A 15,590-nucleotide genomic window follows, 5' to 3' on the forward strand; every position below is an offset into this window, starting at 1 on the left:
GCGTGAGCGTTGTAGCCATTACATTATTGCAAATATCTCAGATATAATGCCACACACATATTTGTGAGTGTAACTGTCCTGTTTAGAAGCCTGTTGAAGTTCCTTCTTCTTTAGGCACTTATTGTAGCACACCAGCGGTGTAAACAATATCAGTAGCCGCTCGTTATTTCCCCAGAGAGCCTACTGTTTGGTGTGGAGCGAATGAAGCGGTATCTCTCGAGCTCACACTCAAACGGGTTAAAAATAGCCCGCTGGCTCGCAGCGCGCCGGACACTGCCCAGCTCTCGCGTTTCCTCCCACAGCCGCGCTGCGATTGGCCGAGCCCCTGTTAAAGGCACAGCGTCGCTGCTCTAATCCCTCCCAGCCCCGCTCCCCCGCTCCCCCGCACCCCCCGTCAGTCCCAGCCCCCCCTCCCAGCGCGAGCCGACGCACTGCTCCGGCAAGCCGAGCGGAAAATCGGAATGTGGGGGGGGGGCGAGCGGGGAGGGTTCGGCGACCTCCGGCAGTGACGGAGAAGACACACTCCCCCCCCCCCCCTCCTCCTCCTTCTCCTTCTCCTCCTCCCCTCTTCCCCCCCTCCTGCCTGCCTCTCTTTCTCCCACAATGCACCGCAGCCAGAGCTGCCTAACGCTCTATATAAAGGCTGGGGGGGTGAGAGAGGGAGGGGTGCCGTGAAGAAGGGACACACAGCCGACAGAAGGGAGCCAGGACAGCAGCCTCAACGCACAGCGCCGTCACAGAGAGAGGTCAGTACCGAGGACAGAGAGGAGGAGGAGGAGGAGGAGGAGGAGGGGAGGATGAAGATTACACGCGTAAACAACCTGTCATCCTTGCGTTAGGGGTGCCGGTGGAGAAACCTCCCCGGTGACAGAGAGAGGCGGGCAGGGTTCTGCGTTAGACTGCGAGGAGGCACCAGCACCGCTCCAGGCTTATTACGGGCTTTTCCGCAACTCGAGTGACTGGTGGAGGTTACGGGGAGAACCGGGGTGGGGGTGGGGGGGGGGGGTGCAGGGTGCTCAAATGACATCGTCCGTACACTGCCAGGGAGCGCAAGAAATTTGTCTGAGCTAAACGGTGCTGCATGCTGCTCTTCTCTCTCTCTTTCTCTCTCTGTGTCTCTCTCTCCCTCTCTCTCTCTCATACTCACCCTCTCCCTCTCTCTGTCTCTCTCACTCTGTCTCTTTCCCTCTCTCTCTCTCTCACACACACACTCTCTCTCTCTCGCTCTCTCTCACACACACACACACACACACACACACACACACACACACTCCCTCTCCCTCTCTCTCTCTCCGTCCCTCTCTCTCTCTCTCTCTCTCTCCCTCCCTCCCTCTCTCTCTCTCCCTCTCTTTCTCTCTCTCTCAGTTCCGCAGCTCGGGGGCGAACGTGTGCGCACACGCTCAGGTGTGGCCCCACCGTTTTTCTCATCCTGAGTACCTGTCAGAAAGGTGACCCGGGGTTCTGCGGAAGTGCACAGGCTGCATTTCGTTTCTGCAGAATTCAGCTGGTTCCCACACCCAGGCCAATGCACAGGAGAACGCTCAGGCTAGGATAACAGCAGCTTTGTGTTGATATGGCACTATGGCAGGATTAAAAGTTTCCTAGTTTAATACAGACGTGTGCAAGACATTTCACTGGTGCTACATCACACAGTTAAATGTTCAGTGTTAAATGAACTCTTACAGTGCAAATGTGGGCCATGTAAACTCTATTAGAGTTGAATTAACACTGGATTTTTGCTGAGGAGGATAGTTCATTGAGGCATACAAACGTATGAAATTGACACACGCATGCATGCATGCACACATGCGCACACACTCACACACATGCACGCATGCACACACACATGCACTCACTAGGGCTGTCAAAAAATATTTGAAAATCTTTTTTTTTTTTAAGTTCGAACCTAAATTTGAGCATTCGAATATTAGTTTTGGATCCCGCGTTTTGCAATAAACATGAATATACAGGCTTTAATTTCATACGGCGAATCATGTTCATGCACGCAAAGTTAATTTCCTGTGCTAACGTTACTTCCTCTGTCAACAAAAAACGTTCTGCCCTGGATCCAGAGCAAGTGGATTGTCTGGTTTTCCTTGCCAATAACCTCTGGTGATAGCCTACTTTCAGCTCCATGGACACCTAACGTTACTGGTCAGCTAGCCTCGCAAGCCAGTCTCTTTTTTCCACTTCGTTCAACAGGTCTGGTCAGCTAACAATTTAGGCTAAATAATGTACCCATGGCAGGCTATGTTTCCTTTCTGTTCTGAAGATTTTGATAAAAATTGGATGATGAAAGAAGTTAAACAAACTAAACAGAGTAAGTAATTTATGTTGTTTTAGGCTACTGGTATTAGCCGTTTGAATAGTTTTTGTGTTAAGAAATAAACGGATTTCCTATAAACAATCATTTCCCTATTATTGTGATTAATAAATGCCGAGTTGTGGCAAATTACATGCACAAGAAAGTGCTTTATTCATTTGCTCATTAGGCCATAGAATCTGTAGGGGGCTCATTTATAAAATGAACTTGCGTGCATACACGAAGTGAAGACCTGAAGTAGAGCCACAACTGTTTCCACGGTCAAATCGAGTCATGTCGAAATTTTATAAATCACTGCTTTGACGTGATTTTCTATGTACGCGCCACAAAGTTAATCTAAAATACGTTTTATAAATGAGGCCCCTGATGTAGTAAAATAGTATGAAAATTCAACGAAGTTCTCTATTCTACTGCCCGCTTGTGGGAAATAACGCGCAGGCCAGTTTGGAGGGAGCGTCACGTGCATATTGCGCCCGACAATAAGCAGCTTATTTTTGTGAATTATAGGCAAATGATATTCGAATATATTCAAACTCTAATTACAAAAGCTAATATTCGAACTCAATTTCATGGCACTTTTGACAGCCTTAGGACTCACTCACACACACGCACAGTCAGTCACTCACTCACTCACACACACACACACACACACACACACACACACATGCACTCGCTCGCGCACACACATGCATGCACTCACACACATGCACACTCACACACACACACACACACATGCATGCATGCAGTCACTCACATGCATGCACACATACACACACACACACACACACACACAGCCATTGCTCTCATTCGTAACTCTGCATGCTGTACTGTGCTTCGCCACTCCCAGAGCACTGAAAGAGCCTATGATGTCATTAGCTGGTAATCTTTGTGCTCCTCAGTCCGTCACACAGACAGGGTTGGGAGCATTACTATCGATCACTCTGAGAAGCTGGGATATCCTACACTATCACTGCAGTCTCCCATACACTGACCACCACTGCAGCCATCTCAGTGGCATAAACACTGCGTAAACACTGGTCAAACACTGCATACACACCGGACAAACACTGTGTAAACACTGGACAAACACTGCATAAACACCGGACAAACACTGTGTAAACGCTGGACAAACACTGCATGAACACCGGACAAACACTGTGTAAACACTGCACAAACACTGCATAACCACTGCACAAACACTGCATAACCACTGCACAAACACTGCATAACCACTGGGAAAACTCTGCATAAACTTTGGACAAACACTGCATAAGCACCACGTAAACACTGTGCAAACACTGCATAACCACTGGGAGAACACTGCACAAACACTGCACAAACACTGCATAACCACTGGGAGAACACTGCATAAACGTTGGACAAACACTGCGTAAACACTGCATAACCACTGGGAGAACACTGCATAAACGTTGGACAAACACTGCGTAAACACTGCATAAGCACCACGTAAACACTGCGTAAGCACTCTCTGCACCGAGAGACGCTCTCGTGAGTCAGAACAAGCGAAGATGAAAACGAATGACAGTTCCGGAATTCCCTGTTTGTCAGCGTCGGCTGCGGAGACACAGAGAGCCGAAACGCAAACTCCGCTCGAGCGTCCGGCCGGTAGAACCGCCGCCCGCCGGCACGGGGCGCCCGTCTGTGACGCTGGGCGTGACTCGAGCGGACAGCTGTCCGCGGGACGGGGTCTTTATTTAGTCTCGCCGCGTGACCCGGGACGGCCATCGGGCGCCTCCCTCCGCCCTCCTCCAAAAGGAGCTAACTTTGGCTGGAGGTTTCCCGGGGTCAGGGCGCGTGTTTCTTGCGGGGGACCTGCCGGAGCGGGACGGGTCGGTTTCTGGCGGAGAGGCGCTGGAATCTCACGCCCTTTCGACAGAAACCCCCGCAGCTTCGTGAGAACAGGTTTCCTCTCACGCTCCTGATAGGACGGCGCCTCTGTCACAGGTTCCCTCTCACGCTCCTGATAGGACAGCGCCTCTGTCACAGATTTTTGGCGCACTTTGTGTGCGCTAAATAGCAGGGCGTGCTATGTTCCCTTTAAATTTAATCACGTGGACAAAACGACATCAGTCGCAATGACCACTTCTCCCTCACTAAAATACGCTATAGACAGAGACAATTAAATCCGATACCGGTAGGTCTTTAAAAATATTTTGTTCTTTTATATTAGCATATCAATATTTATGTAATATGAAACACATAGGCACGCTTGTTCTACAGCGGTGTTCCTCAACCCTGGTCCTGGGGACCCACTGCCCTGCATGTTTTAGATGTTTCCAACACACCTGATTCAAATGAATGGGTCGCTATCAGGCTTCTGCAGCGCTTGATGACGACCCCATTCATTTGAATCAGGTGTGTTGGAGCAGGGAAACATCTAGAACATGCAGGGCAGTGGGTCCCCCAGGGCCAGGGTTGAGAAACACTGTTCCACAGCAATCCGTTGAACTACGGCACATCGAGCATTACATAGCAAGTATGCGTGATATGTAGAGTCAGCGCTCGTGGGGTGTTTCTTGCATTCCGTTTGTCTGTTGACATTGACAGTTACGAAACGCACGTTCCTGCGTGCTGGGCTAGCGGACAGGATCGCGCACGGCTCTGAGCGCCGCGCGGTCTTGCACGGCGGGTGATGTAATGAGGCGGTCAGGCCGCGCGGTTACTTAAGAGCGTGACGAAGCCGAGCGGTTTCGCCACGCGGCTACGCTAGCCTCGGTTAATCTTCCGGTTCTTTCTCTCTCTCGCGGCGAGCCTGGAGAGCCGGGGGCTCGCCGGGGTCAGGACGCAGCACTTAGAACAGTGGTATGGAGGGCCGTGTGTATGCTGGTCTTTATTCCAGCCTCAGGTCTTGATTATATAATTAGTTCAATTATTTGCTGAATTAGGGGATGCAGGTTTGCACATAATGGTGACCCGACGTCTACGGTGGCCCGCACTGTCTAAATAAAAATGTGCTCATATTCTGTGCTTAAATGCATATGGCTGAATGAGTAACTGGACTCAATTAAGGCAGCATTAATTGGTTGGAATGAAAACCTGCATATACACACGGCCCTCCATGATATAAGGTGTGTCTCTTTGAGACCACTGATTTAGAACATGCCAAGGAGCCCGGATAGCTCAGACACGGCTCCATAATAGGCCAGAGGAGGGAGCCGCAGCTGGGCAGGCTGCTGACTCAGGGCTCGCAGTGACATTTCCAAAGACCACGGGGTCAGCGGCGCAGCCATAAACCAACCGCGCGACAGACGGAAAGAGAGAGAGAGAGAGAGGGAGAGGGAGAGAGAGAGAGGGAGAGGGAGAGGTCCGATCCACGCTTCAGGCGTTGCACCTGCCGCTGACACTCCGAATGAATCAGGAATGGAGACTTCCATACTAAACGCGGCTCTGCACGTTTCATTCAGGCCTCTGCTCTCTGCATTTGCGAGAGAGAGTAAAAAACGTATCAATATGGCGTAGGATTCTGGAGCGTAGAGACGGCAATGGCAATCAGCAATTTGGCCCTCAGAAAACAACTTTTCTTGCTAGCGTCTGTCATAGATGGACTGCTCACTTAACTGTTCCCATTTGTTTACATTGTGTGTAGTATTGTAACCCTTCTAGGTGTAAGACCACAAAATATGTAATTACGATGTTCTTAAGTGAACATTCTAATGCAGGCGTAACAATCACTGCTGGTAATTGAAAGCAGTTGACTTCTAGAACATTGACTTAGAATTTTGAAGAAGAAAAAAATTCCACAAATCATGCTCTTCAAAGGGTTAAACAGAGTACTTAGTGTGGTACATTATGTACATTAGCAATAATGCCCCACCCTTCAGCCTTTGCAAGGGCATAACCTTGGTGTGAAGATTGTGGGGCGGGGCCATTTCCCATACAGTTTGTGAGCTGTGAGCGTTATATCAGCACGCATTTATAGTCTCTAAGGAATGACTGAATCTAGGGAACTGTTAGATTAACAACATGGATGCTTTCTGACACACTGAATGCAATTTTAGCATAGCATCACAGTTCGGTTTGCAAGCGAAGTTAATACACACCATTCACAAGAGACTAGTTAGCAAGTAGCGGACTCGCTGTTAGCCAGCTACGGTTTGCAATCTTGGAATGCGCTCCGGATGTTCAAATGATTTTAAACAGACTATGATATGAAGGCACACATCAACAAATCTATTCGTTTTCATTTTTAATCAATGAAATACCGACCTTTGGCTTTTTCAAACGACATCTGACACTGTGAACTGCTCTCAAGCTCTTGAGGACGTAGTTCTACATGGATGGAGTGATGTTCTCTGTCCCTGTGTGTTTGGAAGTGTGGTCTCCCGTGGAAACGTGGCAAGGACGTTCTTCAAAAGAACTCAAGTCCAAACTCTCAGTACTCTCAGTACAGATAAACCCATAGACTGATAAATACTGGTTCATGACTGGGCTGGAAAATGCAATGCGGTGTGGGGCGGGCACTTGTTCAGTGAGACCTGTTGGACCGGAGCGTTTCTCAATGAGGAGGGGGACAGTCCCAAAAAGAGAAGCATTTCACTCTGGGATTTGGTCATTATTGGAGAGGACAAATCAGGTATTTCTCAGTATCCCGTGGGATGTGTCCCTTGCAATTTTTCCAGTTGTGTAGTACTACATTCATCATCATCATCATCATCATCATCAGATTCAGTATTCAATATTGAAAAGGAAATTAAGCAAAATATTTAAAAAGCAAACAAAACTGTAAAGTGTTGAGGTGAGGTCAACAGTAAGTAACTTATACAGAACTCAAAGGGAGCATTCAGTGGCCTTGTGCCCAGAACTCTGCTCATCCACTCCTGGCCTGAGGGGAAGGCAAGGGGAAGCTGTCTCCATGGTGACGCGACAGCGCGACACATTCTCACGGTCACATGACTCAGGACACGCTAGCCGAGATTGGCCCGGTCCGTCTCGCGTTTCACTTCCCGTCAGGGTCAGCTGTAAACTATTTGGGGGCAAAATTAGTCTCTACTGGAGGTCTCTTTTTGAGTTAAATCCCATGCCAGGCACTGGAAGTGGGATGGGGTTTTGTGACTGGGGCCTGAGGGCTGGGGTGGGGAGTTGGGCGGGGGGGGGTGGAGTAATTTGGGGTTGTGATTGTGGACGAGACGGGCGTGGGGTATCAGATGGAGCACTAGGCGATGGCCTGAAACCTGATACCTAAAACCTGCTGTGCTCGCCATGCTGCCGTGACGGTGTCCCCTCCCCTCTGCCAGCCTTGGGACACGCCCACAATATTTTGCAGTCGAAATCTGCCTTTGACTCTGCGGTGAGCCATCTGCTATGCTGGGGTGAAAGGTCAACCCTAAAAACAGCAACTGATTTAACTGATTTAGATCCAAGAGTCCAGATGAAGGGGCGAATAATCTGTGTACTCACCTGTTTTATTTGCTTTAATCGTATACATACACACCCCCCCACCCCCACACACACAGCCACACACACACTCACACACACACACACACTCACGCACACACACACACACACACACACAAACACCCTAATAATTCCTATTACTAATGCAAGTGGTTAACATGGCATAGTAAAGCTGGTACTATAAGTGGCGTAGCATGACAGAATGGAATTAGGCAGGTGTAAGACCTAAGACTTATTTTGGCTATTTTGGCCGTTGGAACATTTTATGATGTCCACAGCTGTCTAGAATGACTGGCTTAGCCTCTCTGTTGGATGGACTTCACGCCTGGTGCGTTGAGTTTTATGGCACTTGTTTTCCCTCAAGAGGAGGTGTGCGCCAGTTGCCATTGGTAATCTACTCACATACCCTCACAGTTTTAGGGTTGTGGCAGGGGAGGGGGTGCGGCTCCTTGACTGCTAATTTGGAATTTCCTTTTCATGCAGGGGACTTTATGCCAACCCCCACCCTGAAAAACTAGTGTCTTGTTTGTCCTGGAGACAGAAATTACGTCAGTTACACGGTTCATATTCCGATTCAAATTCCAATATTGGTCACGTGAAAAAAGGTTTATGTTTTTCTTCTGCGTGAGCGCAGATAACGCAATAAACAATGTAAGCAATGACAAAAGAAACACTATACAACTCAAATAATAACAAAACTTTTAGATACATATGCCTACAGGACCATATACAATATGCACCATAAAAAGCTGTTCACTGTAAGACAGCTAGGCCTGCTATGCTATCTCCTAAATGAGCTGGTTAAAGGAGAGGATGCCTTCCATAGGAGTGATGGTCTATAGCGGTTTGCTTGTAAATGGTAATGGTAATGGTAAATGGACTGCATTTATATAGCGCTTTTATCCAAAGCGCTTTACAATTGATGCCTCTCATTCGCCAGAGCAGTTAGGGGTTAGGTGTCTTACTCAAGGACACTTCGACACGCCCAGGGCGGGGTTTGAACCGGCAACCCTCCGACTGCCAGACAATCGGTTTTACCTCCTGAGCTATGTCGCCCCCTGAGCTTGTCTCTTGGGAAGCCTTCTTTCCCGATTGGCTGTGGATGGGTGGCAGTGTAGCACAATGATTTGGAAACTAGGCTTTTAAACTTAAAGGAAGTGGGTGTTGATTGGGTCTGACGCTGCCGTTGTACCCTTGAGCAAAGTACTGAATCTAAATTGCTTCAGTGAATGCCCGGCTGTCTGTATTGTTCAGGTGGTAATAAATGCACAAATAAAATAATCTGCGTACGTTGCTTTGAAAAATAGCATCTGATAAATTCTGAAATATAGTGTATGTAAATGTACAGTGGAGGCTTTATGTGATTGGAAACTAATTCATTATCCTTTTGCATTGCGTTGAGTTGTTTCCTACATCTGTAGTTTCAAGTTTTACTTAGAATATTAGAGGTTTTCGTTCCAGAAAAGTTTTTATTTGTTTTGTTTTTCTGTGTTTTGTAAATTTAAAATGCTCTGTTCTTTGTGGTTTCTCCCCAGTCGTGCTTTATTGTTAAGTAGGGCTATATTAAAGGTATGGCACACTCAGCCACCATTAGTGCTTAGTGCTAGGATTACATAACGTGCCGTAGCCTCTACTAGACATAACATACGTGGTAGAGGTTTCTCCCTTTTTACATTTTAATGCAAAATGAAGCTGTAGCAAAGTAATGCTATGCCAGTAATGTGTCTAGCCAAATAAAATAATAACAACCAATCCCTCTCTCTCTCTCTCTCAATCTATCTCTCTCTCTCTTTCTCAGCAGTTGGAAGTATACCTTCAAACCTAACAGATCATCATGTCAGGTAATTATCTGATTTCTCTTCTCTGAGCGGTTTCTTATTCTCAACAGTGTTATATCTCTGTAACCTGGGCTGTTACATTGTGTGTCAAAGACGCAGTGTGAAGAACTCTATGGTTGATTTACCTTAGTTTATACCACCCTCTTGTGGTAGAAAATATGTACGCGAATGTAATACTCTAATACATACGTGCATGCGCGCGTGCACAGATTTACTGGGACCTTATCACACAAGCACTGGACCTTAATTCTGTACTTCAGTACAATGGTGTCATTTGTGATATGGAAATTGAATAATATGAAGACTGGTGTGTTCATCTACAGTACACGGACACTAATTGTCCACATTCACATCACTTTATTTAAATTTAATTTTAATTTTAATTTTAATTTTTTTATTTTAATTTAATTTAAAGACAGTGCAGCGTAAGCTGTCAAAATAATTACCACGTGCCAGAGCGATGTCAAGTTTTTTTTCTTCTTCTTTTGAAGCAGTTTAAAACGACTGTATTGTGGTTAACAACCGTTTCCATGGCAAGGCGGTGTGTTATTATCTGGTCAGAAGACGACAAAAGTCCGATACAGAGTAGCTGAGGCAGAGTTTTGTCCGAACGTATCGGCTATGGGACAGGGCTGTTCATCGAATGTGTCAGTTCATCCGTCGGAGAGAGCAGGTAGTCCACTGTGGCTGAGCAGTGCGGCAACGGGAGGACTGTGATAAAGTTAGCTTGCTGTTTGAAGATCAGCTTTTGTTTCATTCGCCTGCTGCCTTTTATTTTACCATTTCAGTAATGTCTAGAATGCAGGCTGCAGACTTGCTACATCTTGTCGCGGGAGAAATGGTAAACGCATCATTTGCAAGCAGTTTGTTTTCTCGTTGATGTTGACATTTCCGTAAAGTAAAGTCAACAGCATCTTAAAAAACTGTCAACTATTCACCCTGTTTACATTGTCACTATTGAGCGTGTCTGTAGATTAAAGTGTTCACAGACACGTCTAGTGCGTAGGCAACACAAAAAAACCATGAAGCGGTTCTTTGACGAAGTATTTTTGAATTCGCCGTCTTTTGCGGGAATGAGCAGAGGGTGCGCGTATCGTTTCTCTTTTAAACATTCAGCAGTACACTGTGAATACTTGTCTGTGAATGTCGCTTACAGCTTTGTGTCTATATATTATGTTTATTTCAGATAAACTGAAGAACGCCAAGATCATCTTTGTTGTGGGTGAGTCAAAATGATTATACGTGATATAAAAATCATATTTTTGGTACTTTTAGTATATTATGTTGTTATAATTTTACATTTAAAAAAATGGTGTGGGCGTGTAGGCAACTTAAAATTCTTGTTTACAAATGAATTAATCACAGTTGCTTGGCTCCCCTTTATTCCTTGTTATCGACAGACCTTTCTATTTCTGTGATTATTAATTAAGTTATTCGGAAAATGCATGACAAAACATTCATACAACTTCTCATGTTCAGATGCGCATGTGCACAATTCCTGAACAAAAAATGATCACAGTAACATAGTCTCATGGCATTTCCAATGGGAGTCTACAGGTTTTTTATGTTGTTAAAACAGTTGAAATGAGCAGAAAGTTAAAAAAAAAAAGAAAAGATCAAGTACGTAAAAATTGACGTGAACAAATTAACAACAGGCAAAGAGTTTGCTCAAATTAATGTTCCCTGAAAATCTGATCCTTATTTATTTCAAACCTCCCTCTCTCTCTCTCTCTCTTCCTTTTTACGTTGTAATGATAAATGAAGCTGTAGCAAAGTAATAAGTAATCACACGCCATTCCTCCTGTGTCCAGCCAAATAAAAGTAATAACCCCTCTCTCTCTCTCTCTCTCTCTCTCTCTCTCTCTCTCTCTCTCTCTCTCTCTCTCTCTCTCTCTCTCTCTCTCTCTCTCTCTCTCTCTCTCTCTCTCTCTCTCTCTCTCTCTCTCTCTCTCTCTCTCTCTCTCTCTCTCTCTCTCTCTCTCTCTCTCTCTCTCTCTCTCTCTCTCTCTCTCTCTCTCTCTCTCTCTCTGTCCCTCTCTCTCTCTCTCTCTCTCTCACATACACACACACACTCACAGGTGGTCCTGGCTCAGGGAAGGGCACCCAGTGTGAGAAGGTGGTGGCCAAGTATGGCTACACCCACCTGTCCTCAGGTGACCTGCTCCGCGCGGAGGTGGCCTCTGGATCTGAGAGGGGCAAACAGCTGTCCGCCATCATGCAGAAGGGAGAGCTGGTCCCCCTGGTGAGCAAGCCTGCCCATCAATACACCCCCCCCCCCAGGTTACCAGCATGAATCCAGACAATTCTTAGGTTCGGTTATAATCGATTTGCCCCAATTAATCATTCCTTTAAATACACCGTAACACCCATTCAGGAATACTAGCAGGGGAAATCTTTTTTTTCTTCTTGCTCCTGTTTATTTGCTGGCAATATTTTGTGCCCAGTTACAAATGAACTAGTGTGTATTTACTGTAGTTTGTCCTGTGCGGGAAGTGAGTCATCTCTGCTGTTTTCAGGAGGTAGATCATGTGACTCTTTGGTCACGTGACCGTCCCTTTTTTGCTTCCGCAGGACACGGTGCTGGACATGATTAAGGAAGCCATGATCGCCAAGGCCGACGTGTCCAAGGGCTACCTGATCGATGGCTACCCCCGCGAGGTCAAGCAGGGCGAGGAGTTCGAGAAGAAGGTACGCGCCGAGAAAGGGAGGGAGGGAACTTTAGACGGATAGGAACACACTACATGTCCCTGTTATTTTACCAATCACCTGCGTTCATTTGTTAAAATACTGCGAAGATATTGTTTACTTTGGCGATACATAAATGCGTAGTCGTGCCGTTGAAGCCTGTCTGAATCTGGATGAGACAAAATCTGAGAATCTGAGAGAAAGAGAGAGAGAGAGATTAACCTCCGAAGACCCGGCAGTTCTTTTTTGTCCCCTGTAGGGGACCTGGGTCCCTGGCCTTAATCTCAAGAATCATACATTCTTCTGTGCTAAAACGTACGCTACATGGCTCATTCAATAAAAATATTACATTTTTGAAAATACTTTCACTGCAACGAGTGCAAGACACTTGTATTATGTCAAAAAAAACTTTGTACTCGAAAAAAAACTTCTTTTCTGCCTGGCCTCTGGAGGTTATCACTAAATCTCCGAATTCGGTTCGGCCGTCGGGTTGCCGTTTCGTCCCGGCGGGCTCACGTGGGGGTTTTCACGTTTTGGGGTGTGTGCGGCAGATCGGGGCGCCCTCCCTGCTCCTGTACATCGACGCCAAGTCGGAGACCATGGTGAAGAGGCTGATGAAGAGGGGCGAGACCAGCGGCCGGGCCGACGACAACGAGGAGACCATCAAGAAGCGCCTGGACCTGTACTACAAGGCCACGGAGCCCGTCATCGCCTTCTACCAGGGCCGCGGCATCGTCAGGAAGGTGAGCCGCCGCCGCGCCTTCCGGAATGTTCCGTTCACGTTCCGGTAGTTAGCACGCGCTCGTACGCAGGCCGAGAATATACGGCAGGTTATAGATAAAGCGGGAATAGTCCCTGAACCATATTTAACACAGCACTGCACACGATTCTCTATTCAAGCTCTGCTGCAGACCTGGGTCAAATGTCTATTTGTTTTGGATTCAAATACTTTTCTACGCTTTACTGATCTCGTCTGGTGTATTGGAACCAATGAAATACTCTCAAAAAGTGCAAACCCCGCCTTCTGGTCATATTGGCAGGCTCAGTTACACCAGGCAAGACCAATAGAGCACAGAAAAGTATTTGAATCGACAACAAAACAAGTACGTATTTGACCCAGATGTGCTCTACTGCAATACGCTAGCATTGTAGCGGAGAGGACAACTGGAAAGGAGCAAAAGCACTGGAACAGCAATCAGAAAGTGCCCCAGCCATAGAGCCCACCAGGGGGCGATAAATCCCAGTTAGAGCCGCATGTGGGTGCGTTCGCTCACTAGAGGTGGACTCTCAGGTCACTCTGAAACATATCTGGCGGCTCAGTGAACACTTCCCTATAACGGCCTCCTAAGTGAAGGAACGCTGTACACTACACCCCAGTAAAGGTCCATCCATCCATCCATCCATTATCTATACCCGCTTATCCTGAGAAGGGTCGCAGGGTGTGCTGGAGCCTATCCCAGCATGCACTGGGCGAGAGGCAGGATTACGCCCTGGACAGGCCGCCAATCTATCGCAGGGCACAGACACCATTCACTCACACACTCATACCTATGGGCAATTTAGAGCCTCCAATTAGCCTACCTGCATGTCTTTGGACTGTGGGAGGAAACCGGAGTACCCGGAGGAGACCCACACGGACACGGGGAGAACACGCAAACTCCACACAGAATGCAGGTATATACTCCAGGGTTACGGTACACAGGTGTGCAGGTATATTCCCTGTGTCGAGGTGTGCAGGTATATTCCCTGTGTCGAGGTGTGCAGGTATATACCCTGTATCGAGGTGTGCAGGTATATACCCCTGTGTCGCGGTGTGCAGGTATATTCCCTGTGTCGAGGTGTGCAGGTATATACCCCTGTGTCGCGGTGTGCAGGTATATTCCCTGTGTCGAGGTGTGCGGGTATATTCCCTGTGTCGAGGTGTGCAGGTATATACCCCTGTGTCGAGGTGTGCAGGTATATACCCCTGTGTTGAGGTGTGCAGGTATATCCCAGTGCGGGTGTGGCCAGCGTGTCTGCAGAGGTCTGTTCCTTATGTTATCACCTTTCCGTCTCTGCAGATTGACTCCGAGGGCTCTGTGGACGACGTGTTCAGCAACGTAGCCAAAGCCATCGACAGCTTGAAGTAAAGCCGCCCCTGCGCGAGGAACTCTGTTTTTTTATTTTTTAAATTTTCCCGCCTCAACGATACGAACTGCTGACCGACGGCCGGGGGCCGACGCCGGGCCTCGGAGGCTCATCTCTGCCTTAATTCGAGCGTCGCTTCGACGCCGGAGCGCCGTTATCCTGACTCCCCGCCCCGGCCCCGCCCCGGCCCCGCCCCGTCCCCCCGCTCCGCCGCCGAGGACCGACACCTGCGCACCCGTCATCTGTCCGCCGTCGCCCGTTCCCCCTGTTCTCTCCTCTCTTTTCATAAAAGCTCTCTCACTCCATCCCTGTTCTGTGTCTGCCATTAAAATGCCACCTTCACATCTCTGACCGAACACCCTGACTCCCTGGGCCTGTCTTTGATGGATCTGTGTCTGGAAATGTACAGGAGAACCCCACATTAACTTACAGGTGAACCCCACAGTAACATACAGGAGAACCCCACATTAACTTACAGGTGAACCCCACAGTAACATACAGGAGAACCCCACATTAACTTACAGGTGAACCCCACAGTAACATACAGGTGAACCCCACATTAACTTACAGGTGAACCCCACAGTAACATACAGGTGAACCCCACATTAACTTACAGGTGAACCCCACAGTAACATACAGGAGAACCCCACATTAACTTACAGGTGAACCCCACAGTAACATACAGGTGAACCCCACATTAACTTACAGGTGAACCCCACAGTAACATACAGGAGAACCGCAGATAAACCTACAGGAGAACCCCACATTAACTTACAGGTGAACCCCACAGTAACATACAGGTGAACCCCACATTAACTTACAGGTGAACCCCACAGTAACATACAGGAGAACCCCACATTAACTTACAGGTGAACCCCACAGTAACATACAGGAGAACCCCACATTAACTTACAGGTGAACCCCACAGTAACATACAGGAGAACCCCACAGTAACATACAGGAGAACCCCACATTAACTTACAGGTGAACCCCACAGTAACATACAGGAGAACCCCACAGTAACATACAGGAGAACTGCACATAAACCTACAGGGGAACCCCACATTAACATGCAGGAGAACCCCATATTAACCTACAGGAGAACCCCACGTTAATGCAAGCCATGCGGGATTTCTGCAACACACATTTTCTAAGGATTTATGTCAGTCGACCTCGTCCCTGGTCCACACTTTTTCTTCGTC

The 15,590-nt window shown here is 47.5% G+C and overlaps 1 protein-coding gene across 3 annotated transcripts; it reads left to right on the plus strand.

The window, feature by feature from the left end:
- Positions 1–600: 600 nt before the first annotated feature.
- ak1 (adenylate kinase 1) lies at positions 601–15,129 on the plus strand. 3 transcript variants are annotated; one of them, XM_035389674.1, is made up of 7 exons: positions 601–746; positions 9,537–9,579; positions 10,763–10,798; positions 11,655–11,818; positions 12,148–12,264; positions 12,813–13,004; positions 14,322–15,129. In XM_035389674.1, exons 2-7 carry the CDS (start codon positions 9,573–9,575, stop codon positions 14,388–14,390), a joined length of 585 nt encoding a protein of 194 aa, XP_035245565.1. In that variant the 5' UTR covers positions 601–746; positions 9,537–9,572; the 3' UTR covers positions 14,391–15,129. The 3 variants fall into 3 exon arrangements, with proteins under 3 accessions (XP_035245565.1, XP_035245566.1, XP_035245563.1); XM_035389675.1 differs by having other exon boundaries at positions 666–746; positions 9,540–9,579; XM_035389672.1 differs by lacking the exons at positions 601–746; positions 9,537–9,579 and adding an exon at positions 10,144–10,249.
- The last annotated feature ends 461 nt before the right edge of the window (positions 15,130–15,590 follow it).

Source organism: Anguilla anguilla, chromosome 14, assembly GCF_013347855.1.
Source record: "Anguilla anguilla isolate fAngAng1 chromosome 14, fAngAng1.pri, whole genome shotgun sequence".
NCBI classification, from domain to species: Eukaryota; Metazoa; Chordata; class Actinopteri; order Anguilliformes; family Anguillidae; genus Anguilla; species Anguilla anguilla.

Bases quoted from the DNA above. Each gene is read 5' to 3' on its own strand.
- ak1 (XM_035389672.1), top strand. From the start codon at position 10,198: ATGGGACAGGGCTGTTCATCGAATGTGTCAGTTCATCCGTCGGAGAGA. The intron at 10,799-11,654 runs GTGAGTCAAAAT...ACACACTCACAG, and splicing joins CAAGATCATCTTTGTTGTGG to GTGGTCCTGGCTCAGGGAAG. The intron at 11,819-12,147 runs GTGAGCAAGCCT...TTGCTTCCGCAG, and splicing joins AGGGAGAGCTGGTCCCCCTG to GACACGGTGCTGGACATGAT.